Below are 18,004 nucleotides of genomic sequence, written 5' to 3' on the forward strand. Positions count from 1 at the left end.
GATTTCGGTAAAGTGGCAACCTGCGCGGACGCGGGTGCGGATTGCGTTAATGGTCTCACACCCGACTTTACCATGTTTTCGTGCCCGAAAATGGGCGTGACGCAATGGTAAAATCGGGCCCATAGTGTAAGCTTTGGGATGTGGGTTAATAAAGTCAATCAACAATAATATAAGAGCAATTTATCATCATCATTGGCTGCTTTCTCAAGCTGAGCAATGCTACTTCTGGTCAGATTTTAACTTAAAAGTACAGTATTGCCACCATGAATCAAGAGTTATGGAGTGAAAACACAGACACTCAGGGTGGGGGCTCAATAAATTCTGCTACTTCAAAACATAAGATTGTACACGTGTCACTTTGGGAATCTTTTTTAAATGAAGGATGTAGCCACAGCTTACGACCTAACCCTAGTTATAACTAGGTTATCCTTCCAAAGCAAATATATTTTCAATTAATTCGATTGAGTTTTTTGAAGGAGTACCCAAGAAGGTAGATGAGGACAGTGCAGTTGATGTTGTTTACATGGACTTTAGCAAGGCCTTTAGTATGGTAGATTATTGCATGAGGTTAAATCTCACGAGATTCAGGGTCAGGTCACCAATTGGATACAAAATTGGTTTGATGACAGAAGACAGAGGGTGGTTGTAGAGGGTTGTTTTTCAAACTCGAGGCCTGTGACCAGCGGTGTGCTGGGTCCACTGTTATTTGTCATTTATATTAATGATTTGGATGAGAATTTAAGAGGCATGGTTTGTAAGTTTGCAGATGACACCAAGATTGGGGGCATAGTGGACAGTGAAGATGGTTATCTAGGATTGTAACGAGATCTCGATCAATTGGGCCAGTGAGCTGATGAATGGCAGATGGAGTTTTAGATAAATGCGAGATGATGCATTTTGGTAGACTGAACCAGGGCAGGACTTGCTCGGTTAATGATACGGCGTTGGGGAGAGTTATAGAACAAAGAGATCTAGGAGTACAGGTTCATAGCTCCTTGAAAGTGGAGTCACAGGTGGACAGGGTGGTGAAGGCGGAATTCGGCAAGCATAAGAACATAAGAAATAGGAGCAGGAGTAGGCCATCTAGCCCCTCGAGCCTGCCCCGCCATTCAATAAGATCATGGCTGATCTGAAGTGGATCAGTTCCACTTACCCGCCTGATCCCTATAACCCCTAATTCCCTTACCGATCAGAAATCCATCTATCCGTGATTTAAACATATTCATCGAGGTAGCCTCCACCACTTCAGTGGGCAGAGAATTCCAGAGATTCACCACCCTCAGAGAAGAAGTTCCTCCTCAACTCTGTCCTAAACTGACCCCCCTTTATTTTGAGGCTGTGTCCTCTAGTTCTAGCCTGGTTTCATTGATCAGAACATTGAATACAGGAGTTGGGACGTCTTGTTGAAGTTTTCAAGACATTAGTAAGGCCACACTTGAGTTTAATTTAGACAAGTGCAAGGTGATGCATTTTGGTAGATTGAACCAGGGCAGGACTTACTCAGTTAATGGCAGGGCGTTGGGGAAAATTATAGAACAAAGAGATTTAGGGGTACAGGTTCATAGCTCCTTGAAAGTGGAGTCACAGGTGGACATAGTGGTGAAGAAGGCACTCAGCATGCTTGGTTTCATTGGTCAGAACATGGAATACAAGTAATCTTGATGAGGTTGTGCAAGACATTGGTAAGGCCACACTTGGAATACTGTGTACAGTTCTGATGCCCTATTATAGAAAGGATATTATTAAACTAGAAAGAGTGCAGAAAAGATTTACCAGGATGCTACTGGGACTTGATGGTTGGAGTTATAAGGAGAGGCTGGATAGACTGGGACTTTTTTCTCTGGAGCGTAGGAGGCTTAGGGGTGATCTTATAAAGGTCTATAAAATGAGGGGCACAGATCAGCTAGATAGTCAATATCGTTTCCCAAAAGTAGGGGAGTCTATAACTAGAGGGCATAGGTTTAAGGTGAGAGGGGAGGGATACAAAAGGGTCCCAGAGGGGAAATGTTTTCCATACAGAGGGTGGTGAGTGTCAGGAACAAGCTGCCAGGGGTAGTAGTAGAAGCAGGTACAATTTTATCTTTTAAAAAACATTTAGATGGTCACTGATTAAAGTGCCGAGTGGCAGCAGGACCCCCTACCCCCTCCAATTGTCCCAAGAGGCCCCGCTCCCCATTAGGCCCCAATCCCTCAGCACTGCCTGGTGCCCTGTTGGCAGTGCCAAAATGCTCCTTGGGCAGTGCCACCTTGCCCCTTGGACTGTGTTAGGGGGGCCAGGCTGCCACTGCCAAGCAAGCAATGTCCAGGGGGCACCCCACTCCCTGGGGGTCTCCATGGTCTCCCTTCATTCCAGTGGGGTCGGACCACCAGCTCCCCGTTAGTGGGGAGCTGTTTTAAACCCTGCTGGAATGAAACATTCTTGCCGATTTCTGGCATGGAGCTGACAGCACCACAGTGGGCTGGGAGAATCAACCCCACTGTATTTAGCTTGAATGTTACTGAAAGGGCAGCCAACAGTATTCACTGTGTTTACAGTGAAAATGAATAGTACAAATAGGCCAGGATGAAATGGATGACATAAGGCTGAAGGAAATGGCAGTCATTTCTTCACCTCTGCTACCACCCGAGACAGCAACCTCCTTCTTAGAATTGCAAAACTCTGCCTGAGGATGACTTCAGACTTTCTCATTTGATTTGTCACATGTATTGGTACACAGTGAAAAGTATTGTTTCTGGCACTATACAGACAAAGCATACCGTTCATAGAGTACATAGGGGAGAAGGAAAGGAGAGGGTGCAGAATAGGGTGGTAGAGTCATAGCTAGGATGTAGAGAAAGATCAACTTAATACAAGGTAGGTCCATTCAAAAGTCTGATGGCAGCAGGGAAGAAGCTGTTCTCGAGTTGGTTGGTACGTGATCTCAGACTTTTGCATCTTTTTCCTGACGGAAGAAGGTGGATGAGAGTATGTCCAGGGTGCACGAGGTCCTTGATTATGCTGGCTGCTTTTGAGACTACGGGAAGTATAGACGGAGTCAATGGATGGGTGGCTGGTTTGTGTGATGGACTGGGCTACGTTCATAACCCTTTGTCGTTTCTTGTGGTCTTGGTCAGAGGAGCCATACCAAGCAGTGATACATCCGGAAAGGATGCTTTCTGTGGTGCGTCATAGCAGACATGCCGATTTTCCTTTGCCGCCTGAGAAAGTAGAGGCATTGGTGAGCTTTCTTAACTATAGCATCGGTGTGGAGAGACGGGGACAGGTTGTTGGCAACCAGAACACCAAGACACTAGAAGCTCGCAACCATTTCCACTTCATCCCCATTGATGTAGACAGGGGCATGTCCTCCACGACACTTCCTGTAGTCAATCACCATTTCCTTTGTTTTACTGACATTGAGGGAGAGATTGTCGTCGTTGCACCAGTTCACCAGATTCTCTGTTTTCTGTACTCCATCTCATCATTGTTTGAGATCCAACCCACTATGGTGGTGTCATCCACAAACTTGAAAATAGAGTTGGAGCAGAATTTGGCCACACGATCATAAGTGTTATAAGGAGTATAGCAAGGGGCTGAAGTCAGAGCCTTGTGAGCACCGGTGTTGAGGATAATCGTGGAGGTGGTGTCGTTGCCCATTCTTACTGATTGTGGTCTGTGGGTTAGGAAGTCTAGGAGCCAGTCACAGAGGGAGAAGCCAAGCCTTAGGCCACAGAGTTTGGAGATGAGTTTTGAAGGAATAATGGTGTTGAAGGCTGAGCTGTCGTCAATAAAAAGGAGTCTGACAGAAGTGCCTTTATTATCCAGGTGTTCCAGGGATGAGTGTAGGGCTAAGCAGATAGTGTCTGCTGTGGACCAGTTGCAGTGATAGGCGAACTGTTGTGGATCCAGGCAATCTGGGAGTTCCGAGTCGATCCTTGCCATGACTAACCTTTTGAAGCAGTTCATAATGATGGATGTCAGAGCCACTGGGCGGTAGTTTTTAAACACATGCTGCCTGGCTTTTCTTTGGTACAGGGATGATGGTCGTCTTCTTGAAGCAGGTAGGGACCACAGATCAGTGTAAGGAGACATTAAAGATGTCTGCAAAAACTATTTTGCACCTTTAATATGCAGATTGCATGGAACTTTCATACTGATCTGGCTGCCTGCAGTGTACTCATCTCCTGTGAGTTGACAAATTGCAGATGCTGCATGGGTGCCGTACAACATTAACATTGCATTCTCCTGACAAAATGTTTGATACTTGCACCTTTATCTCAATTGGCTTGTCAACCCTGGCAGGCGGGTTGCCAGCAGAGCACACAAAATGTCTCAGGGAGACACAAGCTGTATGAGATGGGATCATGCCAGCATATGTTTCTGATAGTATCATAATAATGCCTCACTTAACATTGTAACTGCACTCATGAAAAGTGCAACTTTAAATGAATCAGATTTTCCCATTATAACCGTATAAAAGCTGTAGTTGGGTTCTGTAGAACGTTGCTCATCAAAAAAAACAGAGCAGTATACCCTCCAAGTTGAAATACTGTATATTCCTAAATCCCTATATTTGTTAAAGAAATATTTAAATTTTATTTTTAAAAGAAATATGCATTTCCCATCCACTCGCTACCTCTCTTACTCACCAATTCTCCCTCTCTGCTGTTTCCACAGCACACCAACCATCCTGTTCTCCAGACCTCTAGCTCTTTCTCACTCACCGCTTCCCTCTCTCAAATATCGTTGTGGGCGAGGGCTTGGGAGGGTCAACAAGCAGGTGGGTTGGCGAGCAAGAAACCCTGCTCCAAATTGGCAAAAGGATCATGTGAACTATGTTGGCGTGGCAAGAAATAATGCTAAAATGGAAATCTCAACACTACGTGTGCAAACTGGCTGTATTGTATCCATGATATTAAAGCGGAATGACTTAAATTGTGCAACATAAACAGGGTTGGGACTGGAAATGGTGCGCGCCGAACAAACTGGAACAAATTGAAGAGAAGTTGGGTTTTCACATGGTGACTCATACTTCACAATTGAGAAAAAGCATTCAGGGATAGCATTGGAAGGTACGCATTGGAGGGCACAGAATTCTCCATCAAAAGCTCAGTGAAGCTTGAAGAGGATACTTGTTGAGCAGCAGCAAATGTGCAATGTAGTGGCAGGCATTCCAAGTGTATTGCGCATAACTGGAGAGACTGGATGAGTATATTATAAGGACAAGTGGCAAGATGTCATAGACCTTTGCAATAATGCCTTCTTCCAAGGAAAGAGCATCAAGCATGACAACCATAAGTGCATGTACTTTTCTCCACAGCAGGGATCCTGGCTGTTGTGTACTGAAGAACAGCTCAGATCTGCCGAGGCAAATGAAATGCATCTTCAGCGTGATGACAATTTGTTTGATGATACATGTAGTATTTCATATGCTTTTATACTGCTTTTGAGCCTCATTAACTGGATTCATCATAGGTGTCAACCACATTTTAAGTAGGTATCACTTGTCTCCAAGCAGCCAGCTGATGACAGGGATGGTGTTGGGCTGCAAGACAAAAGCATCATGGCAGCTGCAGCTATGGTGTGGTTGTATCTCAGCTGCGCACTGACAGAATGGAAGCTCTTGTGCTGGATGAACTCTCCTGGTTGATCTGGGAGTATCTTGATTGCTATAGAATGCAGTCAATGATGTTCTGCGCCCATGGGCGGCTGGACAGAGCCATAAACCCAAGTGCCCATGCAATTAGATTGCCATGACAAACACAATTGACGTGTGGCAGTCCTGGCGAACAAGTCAACAGTCACCTGTCTTCTGCATTTGTTTGTGCTGACTGCGGATCCTGTAAGAGTCCCTGTGTAAGTAAGTTGACAGCAGCAGTATGATTCTGACACCCACCAGTAAGGTTTGGTCACCAGCTCCAGGAGGAAGCAGCTCTTCTTCCCGCAGGCTACAAATTGGTGTTACGCATTGCAAATATAAGTTGCATTTTGTAATCAATTAAAAAGTATCCTGCTTAATCACTGGTATGAATTTGCGGTCACCCGCCAGTATTGCCGCCAATACTTACATTACAGAGGGCTCCATAGCGCAATATAGAGAGAAGTGAGTGTACGTGGCTTTCACTGGTAAAGTACAACCTAGTACGAACATGTCGCTCTGGGGACAAGACTCCTCTTGAGTATCTGGAAAAAATGGGTGTGAAATTGCAATAAAATTGCATAATCTCATTTTGAACATTATAAAATTGATTTTAAGTGGATTATGAAAGAAAATTATTATCCCCTTATCAGAAGATAATTCTTCGTTCATCTTCTGGAATCAAATTTATTGCCCTTAATTTCTTCCATCCTGGTCATTTCATCAGCTCCTCATTCTGAAACTGTGACCACTTGTTCTAAATATTCAGCAGCATAACCAATGCCTCAGCATCTACCCTACGTCCCTTTATTACCTTATTTTTTCAATGGGATCAGCTCATTTTTTGAAACAGCAGATAATATAGACCCAGTTTACTCAGCCGCTCACCATAGGACAACTGTCTCACCCCAGGGACCAATTGAGTGAACCTTCACTATACAAGTATGTCCTTCCCTAAATAGCAAGATCAAAATTGCACACAGGAATCCAGGTGTAGTCCCATAATAGTTGTAGCAAGACTGCTTTATTATTGTATTCCAATCCCCGTCTAATAAAGGCCAACATGTCACTTGCATTTTGAGTTGCTTGCTGTACCTGTGCTCCTTGTACAAGTACAGTCAAGTCTCTTTGAACATCAACATTTACAAGATTCATGCCCTTTAAAAATGTTCTGACGACCATTACACTTCCCCACATTATACTTCACTTCCATCTTGTTGCCCAATCACTGAACTTAGACCATAAGATATAGGAGCAGAATTAGGTCATTCGGCCCATGGGGACTGCTCTGCCATTCAATCATGGCTGATATGATTCTATATCTCTTGGCAGTCTGTGTGCTCCTCACTAACCTTCTGTAATTGTTGGGTTATAACACCAGCATCCTTGCTCACTTGGACAATTATAAAAATTAACCTAATGGTTGAGAGACCAGTGCATTAACAAAGTAAACAAGACAGTTTGTGCACTTGTATCAAGAACATAGATTATTGAACTTGCAGAATATGAAAATGAAGAAACCGTTATTCAAATTCTTAAAGAATATATAAGTCCTTACAGTGGATGAAGTTTGTTAACAGTATCATCATCTTGAGTCCTTTGCAAGTCAGAACGAATTTTCCTTATCAAAGGAGTACAGTATCCTTTGGCAATATTCATCTTCTCAGCCTTGGTGATGCCATATTCCTAAAAATTTAAATTATTCATTAGTAAAATCAAGAAATGTATATTTTTAAAAATATGTTAACAACTTCAAATTTATTGTATTATTCCATTTGTTCCCTTCCTCTTTAAAGTTTAATTCATACTTCCTCAATTTGTACCACAATTAGAAGAAAATGAGGCTGTAGAAACATACATGACAATGCAATTTCAGAAAAGTCAGCATGAATGAGAAGGTAGTGATGGTACGATCAATCACCTTTACAACTCAAAGATACCTCACACTTATTGGGCATATTTTAATTCCCCCCACAGGAGTAGGCTAGGAGGCCATATCATTGAGTGGGAGGTGTGGTGTGGAGTGGAGAGCCCATTGCCTTCCTGACTCCCCAGATTAAGTCAGGACAGGGAAGGTCAAGATCAGCCTTCCTGCTGACTAACATCTACTTAAGAGCCTGATCCCACTGCTGGGGTGGGGTGGGGGAGTTTTGCTATCTGGCCGGTGGAAGGGGACATCATAGAAACCCTACAGTGCAGAAGGAGGCCATTCGGCCCATCGAGTCTGCACCGACCACAATCCCACCCAGGCCCTACCCCCACATATTTACCCGCTAATCCCTCTAACCTACGCATCCCAGGACTCTAAGGGGCAATTTTTAACCTGGCCAATCAACCTAACCCGCACATCTTTGGACTGTGGGAGGAAACCGGAACACCCGGAGGAAACCCACGCAGACACGAGGAGAATGTGCAAACTCCACACAGACAGTGACCCGAGCCGGGAATCGAACCTGGGACCCTGGAGCTGTGAAGCAGCAGTGCTAACCACTGTGCTACCGTGCCGCCCACATCACTGTGGCCATCATTTGGGAGAGCCTAAAATCCCAGTGGAACAGATGTCGGTTTTTTTTAAATTAAAAAGTACTCAGCTTTTTTTATTTACATAGGTGTAGTGCACAAATTACTTTCCCCTTTCTACATTGTATTTTAAAGGACTGCTGAATCAGTATGCTTCACAAGAAAAATGAGAAGCAGAGAATATATCCTTTATAACTGCAGTAAACAGCTGCAATTAATTAGTAAATAACTCTCATTTAAACAACAACTCATTGCATCCTTAGGACATTTCAAGGCACTTTATATCCAATTATCTGGAGCGTAGTCAATTCAGTAGGAAAACACGGGAGTCAACTGATACAAGGCAAGATCGCATCAAAAGTGGATGACCCATCAGAGGAGAATGAAGCAAAAATAAAACTAAAGGGAAAAAACATCATCACATCCTCTTCATACAGGAATAAAGGAGGCCGAATTAGGTTCCAATGAGTCTTATTACCTGAGGTATCACAATGTCAGCCAATGACTTTGATAACTGGTATAGTTCCATAGTGTTCTCCAGTTGTAGGGAACTGTTGTGCTGAACATCATACTTTATGCAGTCATAGATGTCAGGAATTTTGCTAATATCATAACGCTCATTCTTCATTTTGACGTCCTTTTCTAATTTAGCCCATCTTCGCAGCATCAATTCAAGTGATTCACTATGGTAAAGCTGAATATCTATATACAAAGAAAGCACTTATTTCTCAGTCAAAAGGTTTAACTTGGATTTAAAAATACTCAGCCATATAGGGAATGTGCTGAATCAACACAAGAGCAAAATTATTTTTTAAAAATCAACACCGAGGCTCAAGTTCTAGCCACTTGCCTTCCTAATTGCTTGCTGTACCTGCATGCGAATTTTGTTCCCTGAAGAAGTACATCCAAGTCCCTTTGAACATCAACATTTACAAGTTTCACATCTCATAAAAAATACTCTGCTTTTCTATTCTTATCAAAATGAACAACTTCACATTTGTCCATATTATATACACCATCTGCTAGAGTGTTGCTCTCTCATTTCATCTGTCCTATATCTTTGCCACCTCTGTATCCCCCTCACAGCTTGCATTCCTTTTTTTGTCTACATATAAATGAAATACTTTACCAGCTGATTTGGGATCTTCCATCCTCTGTCTAATTTGAGATGTCAGGCTCTGAATCAGGGCGTAAACTTTATCACAAGTCTTAACAGGGTTTTTGATTAACTGCATTGACTTAATTATAGAACTGTTTTTTGTTGGAGCAAGCTGCAAAAGACAAAAGCGTTATAGAAAGAAAACATTCACAATAAAAATTAAATATTTCAGAAACAACATATACTAGTTAAATACACTATTTTGTCTTTGGGAGGGAAGAAAGAGCACAAAAGGGCAAAAAAGAATAAAGTGGTTTTAGAAAGAGGGAGAGAAAAGAAGAAATAAAATGGGTACCATTTCTGATCACTAAGCCACAAAGAATCGTTCTAGCAGTGGAGGCAGTGCAGAGAACAGTCATGATGCTGACTTCTAGGGAAAGATTTTTCTGCAGCCTTAAGGACCTTAATGTCAGGGTCAAATGATGGTCAGAAGCCTGTTCCAGTGAAGAACAGCCAGGGGGGGGGGGGGTGAAAGAGAGAGAACGAATGACCCCCACCCTCTTCCAGGAAAACGACCGAGTGACAGGACGGTGCTGGGGAACCAGTGAAATTTCTGCCTACCCACCTCTGTGCTCCGTCTCATTGTAGCCTAAAGATTCAGTCCCTCATGTCAAAGATGTCGGCCAAGATAAACTTGGAAGTGATCTTTCAGAGATACACAAGACAGTAAAACTGTAGAAAAGGCAAACCTGGAGAAACTACTTCAAAGCAATACAAGATAATTTTAGAACTTCAGAAGCTTTATTGTTCCGCAAAGAGTAATGACGGCATGGAAACTTCAAGATAAGGTAGGTGAAAACCAAGATGACACCAAAACATGCAGCTTTATTCTAGTCTCCACTGGAACTGCGTTTATATCTATGTCTAAGCTTTCCGTTTTATAATCCACAGAGATGAGGGCAAAAAAAAAACTGCAAGGAGTAAAGAGGCAGTAGAGAGATTTAGAAAAAAAAATGGTAAAAATTCCTTTGGGCGAGAAGTGTCCAAGGTAGCCGCATTCAAACTTAGAGTTAACCTGCACCCTACACCCTTGCAATCGACAGTGGATTCAGACAAGAATTCCCTTCCAGCTAATGCTTTTTTTTAGTGGCACAATTGCCTGAGCATTAGTTGTTATCGAGTAACCCACCACGTTATTATTCAGAGGTGAGTTCAATCACTTCTTCACTTAACTCCATACAAGCATGCTTCTGGAAGGAGGATTTAGGGATTGAGAAAGTGAGAATCTGAGCAATTTTCCCTTCCTAAAACAGCAGGTCCGAGGCCAAACAGAGGTGGAAATTCACTTCAACCCATTTTCAGGTCTGAAATAGTCAGCATGATTGCAGTATGTGCCAGAGCCAAAGCTTGGAAATTCACTGGAAATTAAACATCAGGCATCATCAGTCTTTTGGCAGTTGTTTTATATTCATTAGTGGTACATGGGTGTCGTTGGTTGGCCAACATTTATTGTCTGTCCCTAGCTGCCCTTGAATTGGGTGCCTCACTAGGCCATTTCAGAGGACATTTGAGAGTCAACCACATTGCTGTGGCTCTGGAGTCACATGTAGGCCAGACCAGGTAAGGGCAACAGATTTCCTTCCCTAAAGGACATTAGTGAACCAGATGGGTTTTTTCAACAATCAACAATGGTTTCATGGCCATCAGTAGATTTTTAATTCCAGATTTTTTTAAAAACTGAATTCAAATTCCAGCATCTGCCATGGGGGGATTCGAACCCAGGTCCCCAGAACATTAGCTAAGTTTCTGGATTAATAGTCTAACGATAATACCAATAGGCCACTGCCTCCCTTGATAATGCGAATCAGGCAACCAGAGAGAAATCGCTGGGTCCATGAAGACAAAGCTGCATCAGCTGCCACACCAGAAGCTAACAGCAAGTCTTCAGGTTACCATGGGGCCAGTGGGAAGATTGCTCTTCCTGCCTCTACATTCAGGGATATTTTTAAATAAATACATATGCTTTTGGCAACCAATTTCTTATTGATTTTGTTACCACAAGCCTGGTACCAGCTGCCTTTAGACCTACCCAATTCCAGGAAGAGGGAGCTCAAACAAACATTAACCCTCTTACATATGCGAAAAAGGAGCCTAACATCACCTGTTTCAGGTGTGCTCTTGAATGTTGATAATGCAGCTTTTACCAAGAGAGCTGGTGGCATACTTACAATGCAGAGTGCGTATATGCAAGTCTCTTGCCATATTTAACACTTTGATGTCCATTTTACAGTTGCAAAATAGGTGCAAGTCAAGTGCCCAGACCATAGCATCTTCTTATCTCAATATGCTCAGAGATCAGCTCTCACTGACTATTAACCTTCCGAGTTTGTTACTTCTGCAAAGCTGCATTACACAGAGGACAGACCCCTGTGTGAACTTTCACCATTGCAAAAGTATAAATCCTGACCCTCTCTGACATTATGGCTAGAATTCACAGTTTGAAAATTGAAAGATGATTAAAATATGTTGTTTATGTATTCTAGCATTGCAATCAATAAAGAGGAAAGGCAGCAAAAAAGGTAAATGTGAAAATACAACAATAATTTGGAGTAAATTACATGAGGAATGGGCAAAGAAGAGAGGGTAAATGTGAAATAATTATACCCAATTGATCAGACTTTATACTTTCAAATCAAAACATTGACTTAGGCAAAGTGCAAAATTACCGACCGACATCATGCTGATGTAAAATTTACTGACCTGACTCAAACGGATTAAACTGAAAATACATCATGCATCCACCAGACAAAAAACAAAGTCTCAAAATTATTGGAAGTATATGAACAAGGGAAGGGCATCTTTACGTCCTCCACTGGAAGTCTTATATCCCCCGAGTTTAAAAGAGCAAGAGATGACTTGATTGAAACATTTAAAATCCTGCAGGGAGTTGACAGAGTGGATGCACAAAGGATGTTTCTTCCTGTGGGAGAATCAATGTCACTGTTTCAAAATAAGGGGTCGCCCATTTAGGAGAGAGATGAGGAAAGTCTTTTTCTCTGAGGGTTGAGACGCTTTGGTGGTTGAGGCAGAGCCCTTGAATATCTTCTAAGGCAAATATAGATAGATTCTTGATAAGCGAGGGGGTGAAAGGTTATTGAGGTGGGCAGGAATGTGAAGTTGAATACAATCTCCACAATCTTTTTGAGTATGCTTGAAGAGGAGATTGGCTTACTCCTACTCCTAATTCATATGTCCTCTTCATCTCAACCACTCGCCCTCCTCCAACCCCTCCTCCACTGTCTTGGTCTGTGGAACCACTCGCACTTGGTTCCATGTTTACATATCCAATAAGAACATTCGGAGTAGGGAATTCAGTCCTTCGAGCTCACTCTGCCATTCTATAGGATTATGGCACATCATCCTAACTCCACTTCCCTGCTTTTCCCTACAGCCCTTTATCCTGCTTTTGATCAAATATTTATCCATCTCAAATATTTACAGCCTGAACAACTGTAACAAGGCTTTTTCTGCCTGCTCTGCCACTACAAGAGAAAGTGTTTGAAGCTCTGTAGTTACTTCCCTTAAACTCTTTCACCTCTACTTCCTTTTCATTAAGATTCTCTATGTCACATTTTGACCCACCTTAGAACTCATCATTAGGGCCAAACTTTTAGTCAACCTTCCTAATATCTCCATCCTTAGTTTAGTCTCCATTTCATTGATTATGTGCCTATTAAATATTTTGGAATGTTTTCTACATCAAAAACACTGGATTTTTACAACAAAATGTTTTCTACAACAAAAACAAGTAGTTGTTTTGTTGGGGGGGGTGTGATGAGAGTTTGCCATATTAATGGGAAGCACGCAACACTTCAACTCTAACTCAACCAAGTATTGTTGTGGGAGAATGGTATCAGTATGGCATCGGTACAATTCGGATGACCAAAGAGAAAACATTTTTAAAATTAACTTTACAAATAAAATCACAAAAGAACAACACAATTATTAGAACAGGAAGAAGCCAATACCCACCTTTTCATAATCTTCAGTGGTGAAGTCTCTATCTTTCTGTAGGATCTCATGAAGCCGAGCTTTAACCCGCTGCTGGCAACTACTCAAGGAATCACTGACACTGTCTAGCAAGCCATTCATGTTAGCACTTTTAACCATCTGTACAAGAATTGGGGTTAGCTCCCCTTCCAGAGCTAGCAATCCCTAGTTGTAAATAGTCAACGTAAGTTTAGGTAGCATTTCACAAAAACAAATCCATCTCATTTTATATTATTTACAGCAGCACTTTGGAATAACGTTTTTATTCTCAACAGAAATTACCATAAATAGCAGAACTGGACACTACCTAAAATTTACCTTCTGTTTCTGATCGGTTATTTTGACATTGCGTTTTGAGAACACATGGTTCATATTACTTTGAGTTTTTTAAAAAAAGACTATGCCAATCAATTTGAAGTCTATATCAGCTAAATGACCGATCATTAATTTTGCCAGGATAACAGATATGGCTACATATTTAATCAAATCTTATTTTACAAATGCTGATGCAGAGTATTCTGTCTTGTTTCACTTCATTTCATAACTGACCTGGCAAACATTTATAAAAAATAACTTCAGTCATTCAAATTTTATTCTCAGAAGGAAAAATAACAATGTCCAAAATGTACTGTTCTAAACCAATGAGTAAAATGGTTATTATAGTGCTCTTTCAATTTGATGTGCACCTTGGGCTGACATCTGTTTGCAACCAGATCCACAAGGCTGATCCATAGTATCAGAGAAAAAAATTACGAAATATCAATATATCTTGGACTTTTCAGTAAGAGGAAAAACATTGCATTTACAGAGTACCTTTCTTGACCACATAACGTCTTAAAGTGCTTTACAACCAATGAAGTATTTCTATAGTGTTGTCACTATTATGAAAGGAAGCAACTAATTGAAAATCTTCTGGAGTAAATTTCTTTACAGTGGGTGAGGGTTGGGGAAGTGCCAGGGGAAAAGGGAAAGGGTGGGAGAGACAAAAAAGAGGAACAGAACTGAGGTATGCCATGAAAGCAAGAAAAACACTGATTCAAATTGGAGAAACTTCAGGCTGTATCAAGAGATTCTTGGTCCAAATTATTACTTGCCCTTTCACTAAATTTGTGATGATGGCAAAATATGAAGACTTGTGTGGATACTTTTACCATGCAATGGCAACAGTTCAAAACAGTTTCATTGTAATTACTGTTTAAATCCTTCGTATGTGACTGACCTGACTTCTCGTCAAAATAGAACGTGACACCGCAAAAAATGGAAACTGAACTATTTCACTTCAGAGTTGCATCAGAAATTGAACTCCAGAATTATATGACAAAAGTTTAGCAAACTGCAAAGCATAACCATTTCAGCACCATAGTCAGCACGGATTCGTGAAGGGCAAGTTGTGCCTCACAAATTTGATTGAATTTTTTGAGGAGGTAACTAAGGTGTGTTGATGAAGGTAGGGCAGTTGATGTCATATACATGGATTTTAGTAAGGCGTTTGATAAGGTCCCCCATGGTCGGCTTATGATGAAAGTAAGGAGGTGTGGGATAGAGGGAAAGTTGGCCGATTGGATAGGTAACTGCCTATCTGATCGAAGACAGAGGGTGGTGGTGGATGGAAAATTTTCGGACTGGAGGCAGATTGCTAGCGGAGTGCCACAGGGATCAGTGCTTGGTCCTCTGCTCTTTGTGATTTTTATTAATGACTTAGAGGAGGGGGCTGAAGGGTGGATCAGTAAATTTGCTGATGACACCAAGATTGGTGGAGTAGTGGATGAGGTGGAGGGCTGTTGTAGACTGCAAAGAGACATAGATAGGATGCAAAGCTGGGCTGAAAAATGGCAAATGGAGTTCAACCCTGACAAATGTGAGGTGATTCATTTTGGTAGGACTAATTTAAATGTGGATTACAGGGTCAAAGGTAGAGTTCTGAAGACTGTGGAGGAACAGAGAGATCTTGGGGTCCATATCCACAGATCTCTAAAGGTTGCCACTCAAGTGGATAGAGCTGTGAAGAAGACCTATAGTGTGTTTGCTTTTATTAACAGGGGGTTGGAGTTTAAGAGCCGTGGGGTTATGCTGCAACTGTACAGGACCTTGGTGAGACCACATTTGGAATAGTGTGCACAGTTCTGGTCATCTCACTATAAGAAGGATGTGGAAACACTGGAAAGAGTGCAGAGGAGATTTACCAGGATGCTGCCTGGTTTGGAGGGTAGGTCTTATGAGGAAAGGTTGAGGGAGCTAGGGCTGTTCTCTCTGGAGCAGAGGCGGCTGAGGGGAGACTTAATAGAGGTTTATAAAATGATGAAGGGGATAGATCGAGTGAACGTTCAAAGACTATTTCCTCGGGTGGATGGAACTATTACAAGGGGGCATAACTATAGGGTTCGTGGTGGGAGATATAGGAAGGACATCAGAGGTAGGTTCTTTACGCAGAGAGTGGTTGGGGTGTGGAATGGACTGCCTGCAGTGATAGTGGAGTCAGACACTTTAGGAACATTTAAGCGGTTATTGGATAGGCACATGGAGCACACCAGGATGATAGGGAGTGGGACAGCTTGATCTTGGTTTCAGATAAAGCTCGGCACAACATCATGGGCCGAAGGGCCTGTTCTGTGCTGTACTGTTCTATATTCTATAATGAAGTTACTATAGTACATAAATAAGCCCAAATAAACAATTACATGCTGTGTTTAGAGGGAGAAAATCAGGGGAAAAAGGAAGAAATGCAATTTTTTTTCAGATGGATCAGTTATGGTGGGCTGAATGGTCTTCTTGATCAATATTCATCTTTGCAATCTTGCATAATAGTTTATATGGATCTGAATAAAATATCCAGTTTGAACATGACTGACATACCCATCAGATTAAATTATTTGATGGCTTTATGGTCAAACAAGTATTAGCACATCAAGTTGAGGAACAGGTTCAGGAGCAGAAACATTAAAAAGCATTCTGAGAAAAATATTCTCAGAAGTTACTCTAGAGGGCACAAAAATAACTTCTATTACTACCTAATAATACAACTTTTTAAATATTAGTGGGAAAAAGCATAAGCATTTCATAAAATTCTAGGCATTTCAAACCTTAGCAAAGGCTGCTGCTGTCATTTGAACTCTCCCTTCATCTGATGCATAGATCTTTAGATCATGCCGATACGTACTGTGCAATCGGAGTAAACCACAACCGGGAAATCCTGCATAATCTCCTGAAACAATTTTTGGATATGAAATGCAAAAAGTGAGAATCGAAGAATGTAGAAGTATCAAATATTCAACCCTTTCTAAATATTGTCAACATGTATGACAGCTGAATTAACAATCTTGACATAATCTACTATGCTATTTAGATCAGCAAGCACTATGGGTATTGCACTACACAAAAGAGTTCACTCCTTTTTGTTCAATATTTACTGTAGATTTGTTGATTCACATACAAATTTCTTCTGTTCATAATGTATTTCAAATGGACTGTTGTTCAACAATTGGGTTGAAACTACCATTCAACTTCGACAAGTTGTTAACGACAAACTTGAAATAAATGTTTTCACTCTAATGTAGCAACTTCATTTACTGAATGTGAACAAAGTATCAATCTTTCACAGGATTAAAAAATATTGGGACATAGAGCTGCAAATTATTTGGATATTTTATCGGTTCTATCCTATTTGACAGTTTTCATCAAGGATAATAACATTTTTGTTGTCTTCCCCTTCTGTAAAACACCTTGGGACATTTTTTGCAGTAGAATCATTATATTAATGCAAGTTATAGTGCTGAACATTAGAAGCCATCATTTTCCTCACTTTTATTTTTACAGGATTGAATAAAAACAGTAAAATATAAACTTTATTTTTGTATATTTTTTTGATGTGCAACACTTGACAACCTGATGTTAAATTCCTGCCACTTCTGCATGGGTATCATTTATGTAATTGTCTCACAATTATACAATTGTGGAGGCGATGGCCTAGTGGTATTATGGCTGGACTATTAATCCAGAAACTCAGCTACTGCTCTGAGTGACCCGGGTTTGAATCCTGCCGCGGCAGATGGTGGAGTTTGAATTCATTAAAAAAAAAATCCGGAATTAAGAATCTACTGATGATCATGAAACCATTGTCAATTGTCAGAAAAAGCCATCTGGTTCACGAATGTCCTTTAGGGAAAGAAATCTGCCATCCTTACTTGGTCTGGCCTACATGTGATTCTAGAGCCACAGCAACATGATTGACTCTCAATTGCCCTCAGGCAACTAGGGTGGACAATAAATGCTGGCCAGCCAGCGACACCCATGTCCCACGAATTAATATTAAAAAAATACAATCTAACTGCTGGGTAGCTTCATAATTAATGTTCCAGTATGGCCCCTCTCGGATTTGACTAGAGCTTAATTCATCTTCAAGTGATTTTATCCCTCAGACAAGTTTTAATTAAAATCATGAATTAGAAAATTGCTGTTTTTAATTTTATTTATAAATAAGCTATTTATCCATAGTAGGTGTTCAAGGAATTCAGCTCCAAGATTTGATTTAATTCTACAGTCATAATACTAATCATAACTAGCCTTCAAGCTTTCAGCTGTTTTTGCCACAGGCTGGCACTGTTTTGATTTGATTTATTATTGTCACATGTATTAACATAGTGAAAAGGATTGTTTCCAGCGTGCTATACAGACAAAACATACCGTTCATAGAGACGGAAACGAGAGAGTGCAGAATGTA

General features: G+C 41.2%; 1 protein-coding gene across 15 annotated transcripts in view; it reads right to left on the reverse strand.

Annotated features, from left to right (window-relative positions):
• The window catches only part of ppip5k2 (diphosphoinositol pentakisphosphate kinase 2), a 165,104-nt gene that overhangs the window by 77,640 nt on the left and 69,460 nt on the right, over positions 1 to 18,004 (reverse strand). For 14 of the 15 annotated variants that reach the window (XR_013498190.1, XR_013498188.1, XR_013498189.1 and 11 more), the window contains exons 16-21: positions 16,368 to 16,489; positions 13,270 to 13,452; positions 9,268 to 9,409; positions 8,617 to 8,840; positions 7,177 to 7,304; positions 6,049 to 6,163 (exon numbers count right to left, since the gene is read on the reverse strand). Coding sequence is in view for 12 of the 15 variants with exons in the window: in XM_078214715.1 (XP_078070841.1) it covers positions 6,049 to 6,163; positions 7,177 to 7,304; positions 8,617 to 8,840; positions 9,268 to 9,409; positions 13,270 to 13,452; positions 16,368 to 16,489 (914 nt within the window). In the remaining 3 variants the exon portion in view is untranslated. The remainder of the gene's footprint in view (positions 1 to 6,048; positions 6,164 to 7,176; positions 7,305 to 8,616; positions 8,841 to 9,267; positions 9,410 to 13,269; positions 13,453 to 16,367; positions 16,490 to 18,004) is intronic. The other variant, XM_078214712.1, reaches the window with a different exon arrangement.

Source organism: Mustelus asterias, chromosome 6 (assembly GCF_964213995.1).
Source record: "Mustelus asterias chromosome 6, sMusAst1.hap1.1, whole genome shotgun sequence".
In the NCBI taxonomy this organism is placed as follows: Eukaryota; Metazoa; Chordata; class Chondrichthyes; order Carcharhiniformes; family Triakidae; genus Mustelus; species Mustelus asterias.